An 11,667-nucleotide genomic window follows, 5' to 3' on the forward strand; every position below is an offset into this window, starting at 1 on the left:
TATCATTAAAATTCGTGAATACATACAGTATATGCTTTCTTGGCCAATATTAGTACAATTAGTGTGTAAGCTAAGCTACTAGTGTTGTTTGTTTTTTTTTTTTTTGTCGACACTAGTGTTGTTTGTTTCGTCTACAAATACTAATCTTTGCTGTACACATAATGTTAGCGACTTAGCGGTGACAAAAGTATAATACTACTCCGTATTACTAAGTCGCTTGGTCATATGTAACCCATAAAGAGTATAAGTTCTTATGCTTTTATACAACTTCCATCGTCGTGCCATAATTTGGTATTTTGATTGTTCGAAAATAACCCAAAGTATAGAAGATGACACAAAGATTTGCAAACAATACGAAAGAAAACAATATCAGATTTTATATGATAGTTGAAGATATGATTCCTAAGTTAAAACGAAGTTGTCATGTAATATTGATTGCGAAAAAATGACCATTTATTTGCTAATTCGTTGAGAAATACCACCCTTTCACAAGGTAAATGGAATAGAAATAAATTCTACCTAAAGTAAAACGAAACAAACGTTCATAAGCTACATAGAAGTAACTACTGATCCCTCAGCTTGCAGACTATGCTCGTCCAGCCACGAGATAATATCGGACAAGACACGCAGAATCATGTCGTCAGGTTCGCCTTCGAGCAGAGAATGGTAAGCATTTTCATACAAAACTATCTTCTTGTCCGCACTTTTCGCTTTCTCGTAAAGCTCTCTGCTCACTGACGGATCTGTCACTGTGTCAGCTTCTCCGTGTAGAATCAATATTGGCAGAGACACCTACAAAGGTCAAATCAAGAAATGTTATCATTCTGATTCTGCTCTTCTAGATTGAGGTTTTTCTCATACTTTTTACCTTTTGCAATTGTTTTTCAATCTCTTGAGTTGTTCGAAGCATTTCTACTGCACTGCGTAGCCGTGGTTTGCCGCTGTAACAAATTACATTGTATGGTGTCTGCAAAAATGAGAACACTAGTTTAGTAAAGAAATCGATTTAACCAAAATAAGTTCCTGAAATCTGTTATTTATGTTTGTACCATCTCTCTCTTCCTGATATCTCTAAACGCTGCTTCTGCTAAATCCTTTTGTGGAACCAACTTGTGTTTCGGTAGAACACTGGCTAGACCAATCAAAATCTGTTTTAATACCGGTGGTGGAACCAAATCATCTGCAATCTAAAACAGATAAGTATGCAAAGTTAATGTTTATGAATCTTATGATTAGTAATACGAGAGGTTTGCTTAATGACTGCAAATAATAATATAGAAAGACAAGTCTTTACTTTGCACATTGGTGCTACCAAGACTGCGCCAGTCCACGCATTTGGTTGTTTAAGATGTATTTTGAGCGACACGGCTCCACCCATTGACTGTCCAAATAGAAAGCTAGGTAGAGAACTAAACTCGGGCTTCTCTGCATCCAAAAGATTCGAAATCTAATCAGTACCTAAAACATGAAGCTAATCAGGACTCTCTTGGTTTTAATACAAAGTTACTATTACCTTTTATGTTGGAGTAATGCTCCAAGACATCTTGAACAAGAAGATCAAAGCTAGGGATATAACCATGCAAGCCCTCCGATAAGCCAAATCCTGGATAATCCATAGCGAAAACTCCATAACCCGATAATGCCAATCTCCTCGCAATTCCTGCAAAAAGTAAGCTAGTGAGCAATCAAAGAAGCCTCAGTCTCGTTTTCATACACAAACCATTGGCTAAATAAGAAAACACAAACAAACATGCCTTCAAAGAAAAACGTGCAAGTATCTCCATAGCCATGGCAGAAACAAACCAAAGCTCTAGGGGTAGAAGCTTCAGGAAGCCAGCTTTTGGAGAAGATCTCAATTCCTCTCGAATTCACCTCATAAGACTACAATAAACCATATATCATCTCACAAACAACAACAAGAGGTTCCTTCAAAACTATAAACTAACTTTGATTCATGAAAAAAAAGAAGAAATCATTCTCTCTTTTACCTCCTTTGTCTTAATTCCATTTTCAGGAGTCTGCAAACATCATGAAAAAACCAACATTTTCAATCAGTCAATAAAAACACAAAAGTCGACTCAAACAAAGCTGAAGCAGAGTGGTCAAAACTAGTCTTAAAGTCTCAACCTTTCGTATACCCATTTCAATTGGAAGAGAGACGAATATAGTAGATTCAATTTTGAGATATATTTGTTACTGTTACCTTGAAGAGGATATGATCAAGATTGAGCTGGATATCTTTCAAGGAATCACGAACATGACGACGCCCAGAAGCTTCGTCAATATTAACGTCCTTGAGTCGCCGGAGCTCCTCATTGTTGTCTAGCTTCGCCGCAGGAGCCATGGATCTACTTCTTTGCCACACAAATCTTCTTCCTTTATCTACAAACCCTAAAATATAAAAAAGATTTATCCTTTTTGAAGATCAATCAAATTGATCCACGCAACAACAACACAAATTTATCTTCTACACGTATAAAATATTGTTGTTTGTTGTTGAATTATTCTAAAAAGAATACAGCTTTTATTTTTCAAACCAAAGTTATAAATTAAAAAAAAAAAGTCTCGAGTTTGGGAAATAAAAATGAAAAGGGATAAAATACGAATAATATTAGTGACTAATGCTACCGTGTAAAGGACTGAAAAGTGGAAGCTTTGCTGATCTCAGAGCCATTAACAAAAAAAAATTCTAAAAAAGGCTCCTTCTGAATTTTGTATTTATATACATATAGAAATCAATAAAAACTGTTTTTTTTTGTTAAAAGAAATCAATAAAAACTATTAAAAAATTTCAACTTCATTTTATTTTTGATTTTGTTTCAGAAAGATAAGACTACACGAAAGTGAGGGTGATGTGGTTATTAGAGAAATCATGAGAAATACGCAATTATTATAATTCTATCAATGAGAGTTTCTGCGGTTCTTGTCCACTCTTTGTCTATTTTAGTAATGGTTTTCAGAGCATCATCAATGCTAGCATCTTAAGCATATCTTAGGTAAATTAGACATTTAAATTAAATCAAAATGTTAATTAAAATATAAGATACCGTATCTTATATAAGATACAGAAGAAGGTTTAAGAGGCTGTGACGTGGCAGTTTCTAAGTGGGTGTTGAAATAAATCACGTTTAAATTAATTGTGTTTTATGTTATTTATGCAATAAATTATAATTTATATATGTTTATAAATTTTTATTTTGCAATAATTATTAAGTGTTTAATAATTAAAATTGTTAAAAAAAAATTTTAATTAATATTTTTTTCTAAGATACCAAACTTAAGAACCTACCAATAATCCTACCTAAAAACAAAAAACAAAAATACATATCTTAAACTCTACACTTTTAATATTAATTACTAAATTAATCCTAAAATACACTCATTAAATCCTACCATTGAGGATGGTCTCAGTATCATCGTGTGAACAATATTGTCGGAAACTATTGGTTTTGTGTGTAGAGCTGATGAGAGAGAGAGAGAGAGAGATTGGATCTTCCGAAAAAAAGATTATGTGACGATATATGCTAACGCGTCTGTGTCCTTTGGTAGACGACAATCCATTAATGCTATGCCACGTGTATTTGATGAGTCAGATCACGTGCAATTTAGGTGAGGAGTTAGCAGCATGATTTGTTTTCTAAGGAAGAGAGCATAGCAAGGAACCCTCCTCCTGACCACCTGATTGATCTTCAACTTTTTGTTTTTTCTTTTTATATTAAGGCTAAATCAAAACAAAACTAGGATTTTTTCACATTTTCTAATTTTCTAATAGTGTATATGAATTAATTTAAAAAAAAAACAAAGGAACATCATATTGTATTGAGAAATCATCGGCAAAAAACTCAAGTTTTTATATATTTTCTATGAATTTATATATATTAAAAACCACCTTCTTCTTTGCTATTTGGTTATCGGACTTTTCCTTTACTTTGTTGTTTTATAAAGAAGAAAATGAACTGGAACCAGAGGTACTTTATCAAAAGACTGTAAACCACATCAAATATGGTTGGTACTTGGTATAATTAAAGAACATAGTTGGGACTTTGGAGTCATAAAATAAAACGAAGAAGGTAAAATTTATAATGGCAAAATAATGTGAAAGTTTAAACACCATTATTGTCGTGATATAATAAGTCCGATAACAATAATTTTATGTAGAATCCTAAGTATAAAACTAGCTAAAACGTTGTTTTAACTGGCATTTTAAACTGGCAGACTTAGTGAAGTTTTAAAAAGTAGTTTACTTACATTTTCCTCGATTGGTTGGGCATAACAAAGATGCCTAACTAACTATATATCGGGCTTACGTGCTGAGACTCTCGGCAAAACGAGTCTAGTTATGATTTTAAAAATTTTTGGGCATACCAAAATTACTAGATATTTTGGCCAGGGACTTTCATCTGGTTTTTTTTTTAACTTTAGAGAAAGTACGGCTTAAACCCCGAACTTTTTAACAATAATAAAAAAAAAACTCTTTGGCATAAGTTTAACTCTATGCATTACTAGTTGTGTGTATGTGTATTTTTAACCTTTTCTTATAAAACATTAATCTTGTTGCAACTTTTTCTTTTTTTGCAAATGGTGTCAGGTTATTTGATTCCTCTAGACACCCAACATTTAAAAATTTGATGAGGTAGTATATATAGATTTGAACATGAATAACATTGAAATATGAAGAGCAAAAAGTCTAGAAAGTAAAACAAGCCTTTGTAACGTCTACAAGTTTTAGTTGTTTACGACACTGTTGGCACGTAAGTAGTTAATTTAGGAAACTCTCATGACTGATACATAATCAAACGTATTTAAGGATTTCAACTACGGATTAAGTTTTGAATTTTATACTAATCTAAACCCCACCACACAGTGACAGTGTATATGTCCTTATCTTTATTTCTGGAAAAAGAAGTATAATCAATATTATTCAAAACAATGCCCCATTGGCTTTATTCTTTCCTTTGTTCAATGCGTAAATGGCTCGCATGTCTCTCCCACTGTCCCTTCTTTTCCTCAAACAAACAAAACACCTCTCTCTCTCCATAATTATTACTATTATAGCTTCTTAATTTTAAATATTTTCTCCACAATTATAGTGTTTTTGGTTCTCCATAACTTTGTGACTAATTCTTTGCTTAACTATTTTTATTTATTTATGGTTTCTGACTTTCTTTTATACGTCTCTTTCTAAGTAGACATCATTTATAATTAGTAACTAGACATCAATACGGAAAACGTTAGATTAGTAGAAACGTAGAGTTTGTCGGGTTTTATAGGATGGCAAAGTTTTTTTGTGATAAACAAATATGTAGAAGGAAGCCATATAATCCTAACGTTACGTTCGTTAAGAAAATCTGAATTCTTAACTCAAGTCTTTTAGAACAAGAATTGAAAGCTGGTCAGGAACTAACAGACAAAAAAAGGAAAACTAATCAAGAGACCAGGCAAAGTACGCGAACGTACGTATATACCACTCACTACCTCTAAGCTCTTTAATAGGTGAAAACATAAAGAGAGAGATCACAGCAATATCTTTCGTAAAAGGGTGGGAATATGTGATTAAGTTTCATGTAAAATTAGGTTCAAGATCGCTTTCAACGAGAAAGAGGGTTGAGTTTTTATATGTAACACTACATGACATAAACAAGTGTTACTTATATGTTTATAATATAACATGAAAATGCAATGATAAATCAAATCTTGTTTGAGATAGCCAAAAAATCCAAATCTCAAATAGTATCTCTATCTCCAATGAAGTTAGTATTCATCGAAAATGTTAGTATTTGTTAATTATAAAAAAATGATTCTCCAAAGAAAAGAAAATAGTCAACTTTGATTGTATTTACTTGTCTATGCTGATGTGGACACGTTAAGTTAAAGTGTTAAACTATGGAAGCCAGCTTTATTTTACAAATAAATAAATAGTGAAATAAATAAAGAAACATCGGACCCGATAACAGTTTCTGCCTGGTCAAATTGTCAAACTATCACTAATGAGAGCATGCGTTTTTAATATACTACTGCTTTTTATACAAATAAAAGACAAAAACAAAAATCAGAATCTATTAATAAAAAATAATAAGATCTGCTATAACAAAAAGTAAATAAAGTAAACCTAGGTACTCATGTGAATGTAGTAGGTTTGTTATACTATAGAAATATAACATAGGGAAATGGTAATATATAATATATATTAAATATTTGTTTGCTAAACTACAAGAAGATATTTTCGATGGATCCCATATAGAAAGAAAATTATTTCATTCCCATTTACCGAAGATTTCTTAAAATACAATCACAAATAAACCATTTACTAAAATATAGAATTAGAATTATAATATACCATTTTCCCAATATATGGTAAAAAATAGAATTTAAATGCATTATTTTCTGTATTTTTGTACCATGCTTAAGTTCTTAATTATTTTGATATCATTTTTTTTGTTGGTTTCCATATTTTATCTTTTTCTGAATATAGTATTTATTTTAGATTTTGTAGTCTAATTTCTGTTCTTGTCTTACCAAAGAAATTTATTTATTATGTTACAATATCAATAACAATAAGAAAAATATTTTTGGATACCATCATTTAAGTTTTTGTTCCAAAAATATCTCAAAAATTTTATTTTCCAAAAATACCACAAAGTAAAATTATTGTTTTTATGTTTAGATTGACTATTTATATTTATACTATAGTGTTTAGGGATATAATTTAGTGTTTACAATTTTATTAATTAAGTTTTAGTTTTGTGGGTATTTTCGGGAAAAAAGTATTTTAGTGAAATTTTTAGAAAATAAAATTTATAATGATATTTTTGGATATTTTGTGATATTTAATCTTTAGGAAAAAATAGGATAGTGAAAAATATTTAGAATAATATCTAATGTGTTTTAAAAAAAAGAAGGAGAGAAAACAAAATCATAAGCTATTTTGACCAATCTAAAAGAAATAATTATTAGTTACAAAAATATATAAAAACGCATGTAAATCGGATTATTAAAGCTGTCCACAAATATCACTATTACGACGGCGATAAAAAGCAATTTTCCAGTTATTATATATCACAATAATTAAAAAATAAAGCGAAATTTCCAAAATCATGAAAACGACATCGTTTCAAGTTGTCTTCAACCTCACCCACACTTTGTTGGGTCTCAACCCTTTTATAAAATCCTTATTTCCTCCGACGATTTTTCGCCTCTCTCCCCTCTCTCTCTCTTTTTTGTTCATCTATCTTCTCCGTCATCTTGCTCTCTCTCCTCTCCCGGAGATTCTACTCAGGTACATCTCTCTCGCTTCTCTTCCTTCTTCTTCTTCTTCTTTTCTCAAGTTCCTTCCTTGGCTGATTTTACAGATCACTGTGTAGTTTTTTCTCTTGTTCATTCACAATATATTTCCATAGATATTAGATCTATCGTTTTCGTTTTTTTTTTTGGTTTTTATCCTTTGATTTTTTGTTTAAACTCGACTCAAAACTTCTTCTGTGTTCTTCTATTTTTTTGAGTCTACTCATGAAGTTTTGAATTTTCTCGGATCTGGGTTTCGACCTTTGCCTTTTGGTCAAACGTCATCGTTGGCTTTATTATCCTTAACTGGTTTCCGTTTTTTTTTTCCTTCAAAATCCTTTTTATAGCCAAATCACTTTGAATTTTGAATGATGTGTTTTTTCTTTCTTTCGTTGAAGAAGCTCTGATTCAGATCCGTTGATTCTGGAGTGAATAATTTCTCAGATCTTACAAAGTTTGTTATGTTGATGTTGGATTCTGAAATTAGATTCGGATGGTTTGTGTTTTCCATATTACAATCTCTTGCTGTGATGTGATGGATCTGATTCGGTTTGAATTGGTCTGATTCAGGCGTTCTTCAGTGAAAAGATGAATCATTGCAACCTTCAGCAGAACGCCTTCATGTCTCGTGAGGAGATGATGGGATTTGATCGTAAGGATCTTGTTGTTTGTCCTAAGCCTCGACGTGTTGGTTTACTCGCCAACAACGTGATTCGCCCTCTCAGATTACATATGAGGTATTTTGAAAGCATCCTCCTTTAAGGTTCTGCAGTGATTTGAAACTATCATTTCGCCCTCCAGTGTTTTATGAGCTCTCTGTTTTGGATCCTGTAGTCAAGCTGCAGCTGATTTGTGTGATTCTAAAGCGGGTGCAGAGCTTTTGGACATCATTCGTAGAAAGGTATGCTTCTCTGATTCATGAGTCAAATCATCGTTCTTTTGTCTGATTCATTTGATGATTTACTGCCAAAGCTTTCCTTGAATCAGTAGAGGTTATTATAAGCTATCATCTTTTATGAATTCTGATTCGTAATCCTTTGTTCTTATATCTCTAGGAGGATAATGGAACAATAGGGCAGTTACTATCATCATCGCCACCATATTTTCCCGGTTCACCACCGAGCAGAGCGGTGAACCCATTAGCCCAAGATGCTCGTTTTCGAGCTGAGAAACTCAATCCAACCTCACCAAACTCTCCTTTCCTTCAGCCCAGTTCAGCAACTGGTTTTCCATCTCCATCTTCTTCATCATCATCATCATCGTCGTCCCGTGGTTGTGTTAGGATGAAATTTGGGCTCAACTCGCCTGCAGTTAGAGTAGAAGGATTCGATTGCTTGAACCGTGACCGCCAGAACTCGAGCATCCCTGCCATGGCTTAGTAGACAAGAAAAGAACAAGTGTACATAGAGATTGCGAAATCGTTCACCAATGCCTAACAGAGGAGGATTTGATTACTACTGCTGCTACCACCATTACTACTAGTACAACCATTTTTGAAGTAAATGAATGTTTTTTCCTAAGAGAGAGAGAGAGAGAGGAGGAAGAAGGGAGGAAGATGAAGATCAGTTTCCGTCGCCGGTCACCGTTTTTTTTAACTGTTTCATTCAGGTTAGTGTTTGTATATAAATATGCAGTATTTAAAGAAGAGTCGAATCAATGTATTCGTTTGGTGTTTTTCTGGGTCGGGCGGATCTTTATTATTGTGATATATATATATATATATAACTAAGGAGGGGAAGATTAGAAGAATCTGTAAAATTTTCTCGGGAAAACAAGAGCACTTGTTTCTATCTTCTCGTTGTAATATAGATAATCAATTTGGATTTATCTTCTTATTTACCATTGTGTATAGTAATGTTTCTTTGTATATTGTATTTTGGTGTTTCACTACATCTGTATATCAATCAATGTGTCGCAACTCGCAAGCATAGTCAGATTAAAAAAGACCTCTATTTCTTCTATTGGATCCTCATGAACCGCCAGCGTATTGCAATGTCTCGGAACACCAGAAGGGTGTTGTCAGACTATATAAGCTTTCCGATTAAAAAAATCCCATCAGTTTCACCTCCACCATGCTATGTGTATGTGTGTGAAAGGACTAAACTTTTAGTTTCTAATGCATGGTTTTGTTGAATCTCAGCATTTACAAACACCCGGAGAATCTCTTGTTTATCCATCTACCATATACATTTCAGTCTGATTTGAAAGAAAAAATGTTGCATTTGATCCAACGCAAATAAGGTCTCTTCCGAATAACAGAGATCATTTTGTTCTAAGTTCCATACATCTTCTATCTTTTGCTTGTCGTCATGACTCAAAATCGGTGGTGTCAGTGGCCCAGGCATGTTTTGAACTTGCAACATATGGTCACCTTCCTACAAAGTCATTTGTTGTGGCAGCTATCCATCCAATTCTGCTTTGACAATTTCTTATGTGGATCACAATGTCTCTTTTGGGAAAGATTAGCTCATTCCTCGATTGTCAAGTGCACCAAAAGCACCACAAAGGATAATTAACTACTGCAACTGTTTACCCTTTCACAGGTTCACTCCCACTACACCATAAGGATTCCTCTAAGATAGTCTTCTAGGTCCAAAATCTTGCAAATTATCCTATATACACTGTTTATGTACCGAGAGCTCTTAACATAAATATTGGTTTTATCAAAGAATTTGAATCCCTCTTGTTTTTTCTTCTTGAAAGTTAATATCATTTACTGGATCAATACGTAAACCAATATACAATGTATACCCCATTCGAGATATTTCAACAAAAACAAAACCAAATTGGGGTACCAATTGAAAAATACCTTTACACTATCATGTCTTGTATATATTTTAATTATAAGTTACCCACCATCTAGATATATATATGTATAAAAGTTTAATTTAATCTACCTACAATGTGCAATAAAACTCTGCAGTCCAATATCTCTGGAACCAACTGACTAAACTATATGTTAACTACGTTGTACTATGATTCTTACTTCTTTTTGTTTGGTACAAAACATAAAATTCAGACAGTTATATACGTTCCGCAAGACAACTAACCGAACAAACGCATCTGTTGAATCAAGATAACTTACTACAACGACCATTAACCGCCAAAATTTCTCTCTCTTTCTCTCTTTTGCCTCTCCTTACAATCTCTCTCTTTTGCCTCTCCTTACAAAACCTGTCGTTGATCGAACTGTAACATCTCTCTTCCCTCACTCTTTGTTCGTCAACTCTCAAGCATCGCACTGTGCTTGAGAGAGAATTTCTCCTTCTTTTCTTTTTTGTTTCATCCTAGAAAGAAAAAAAGAGAGAAAACAGTTAGAAGAAGAGTGAAAAAACAAAAACAAAAATGGCGGGTGATGAACCAAAATCATCCGCTGTTAAAGACGACGCTGATGAAGATCCCTACAACCATCCATATGATGGTTTCGGGTGGTTCCAAAATGTCATGGACGACCCGAATCCAAATTTGATGGACATGGCCTTCACGGGAAATACGTCTCCTTCTATGTGTCCTCCATTATTACCCTTGGACGTTGACCAAACTCAGTTGTTCCACGAGCTTGATCTTTCCATCTCTAATTACGATACCAACGACGATTTTGATGTACTGTCTTTTTTCGACGACGGAATTACAACATCTTTAGACATGTTAGAACCATTAAATGATGGTCCTAATGAAAACGTTAACAATGATTCCCAAGGAGAGATTACTTATGATTATGTTAATGATCATAACAATAACAATGTGGGTGAAACTACTAGACTTGAAGTGAGTACTCGTGTTTTCGGTGATCCTAATGGTCCAAACTATGAAATCGGCGGTACATCAACAACACCTGTAGCCTCTGATAAAGACTTCGCATGCGACTGTTGCACAATGCTTCGAGAACTAGTCCATATGAAGGGTACGTTTCATTAATATTTTTTGGATATGTTGCCAAAATCTTTTATCGTATATTGATTGGTTATATAATTCTATGATTGTGTATACAGAAGGGGAAATAATGACTACCCTCGTCATATACGGAGGGATTGGTTTCATTTGCCATGCGTTTCTCCATACTCGACTGCTTCCTTCTGATTCTACGGAACCGCAACCACAGAATCAACCTGAACCTCAAAAAATTCATCTGATGGATTTAACTATGGAGGAGGTAAAGAAGTTTATAGAAGATTATTGCTCCCAGAGATTAGCAAGCGGGTTATCACTTGTGCAAGACACTAATGCGGCATTCTATGAAGCCATGAGTGTCAACTCCATTTTTAACCAGTCTCCGCCTATGTTGGCACCATCAACATTTACTGAAGCTCTTGATGTTTCACTTGTTCCGCTAAATGTTGGACTAGCGACAGAGGAACCCACCGCTGGTATGCAGAAAAAGAAGAA

General features: G+C 33.6%; 2 protein-coding genes and 1 pseudogene across 3 annotated transcripts in view; 2 read left to right on the forward strand and 1 right to left on the reverse strand.

Annotated features, from left to right (window-relative positions):
• Positions 1–407: 407 nt before the first annotated feature.
• On the reverse strand, positions 408–2,700 carry LOC17874341 (caffeoylshikimate esterase). 2 transcript variants are annotated; one of them, XM_023788041.1, is made up of 9 exons: positions 2,629–2,700; positions 2,204–2,391; positions 1,989–2,018; positions 1,755–1,881; positions 1,514–1,660; positions 1,295–1,425; positions 1,050–1,187; positions 869–967; positions 408–792 (listed from the first exon to the last, which is right to left on the reverse strand). In XM_023788041.1, the coding sequence occupies exons 1-9, from the start codon at positions 2,672–2,674 to the stop codon at positions 550–552; spliced, it is 1,149 nt and encodes a 382-aa protein (XP_023643809.1). In that variant the 5' UTR covers positions 2,675–2,700; the 3' UTR covers positions 408–549. The 2 variants fall into 2 exon arrangements, with proteins under 2 accessions (XP_023643809.1, XP_023643842.1); XM_023788074.1 differs by having other exon boundaries at positions 2,204–2,382; positions 2,629–2,679.
• A 3,045-nt stretch (positions 2,701–5,745) lies between these two features.
• Positions 5,746–9,150, forward strand: LOC17874338 (annotated as a pseudogene).
• A 1,476-nt stretch (positions 9,151–10,626) lies between these two features.
• The window catches only part of LOC17874336, a 1,245-nt gene continuing 204 nt past the window's right edge, over positions 10,627–11,667 (forward strand). Inside the window, exons 1-2 of the mRNA XM_006279150.2 lie at positions 10,627–11,185; positions 11,274–11,652. Coding sequence (XP_006279212.2) covers positions 10,627–11,185; positions 11,274–11,652 — 938 coding nt within the window. The remainder of the gene's footprint in view (positions 11,186–11,273; positions 11,653–11,667) is intronic.

The sequence above is a fragment of the Capsella rubella genome, unplaced genomic scaffold, assembly GCF_000375325.1.
Source record: "Capsella rubella cultivar Monte Gargano unplaced genomic scaffold, Caprub1_0 scaffold_55, whole genome shotgun sequence".
Taxonomy (NCBI): domain Eukaryota; kingdom Viridiplantae; phylum Streptophyta; class Magnoliopsida; order Brassicales; family Brassicaceae; genus Capsella; species Capsella rubella.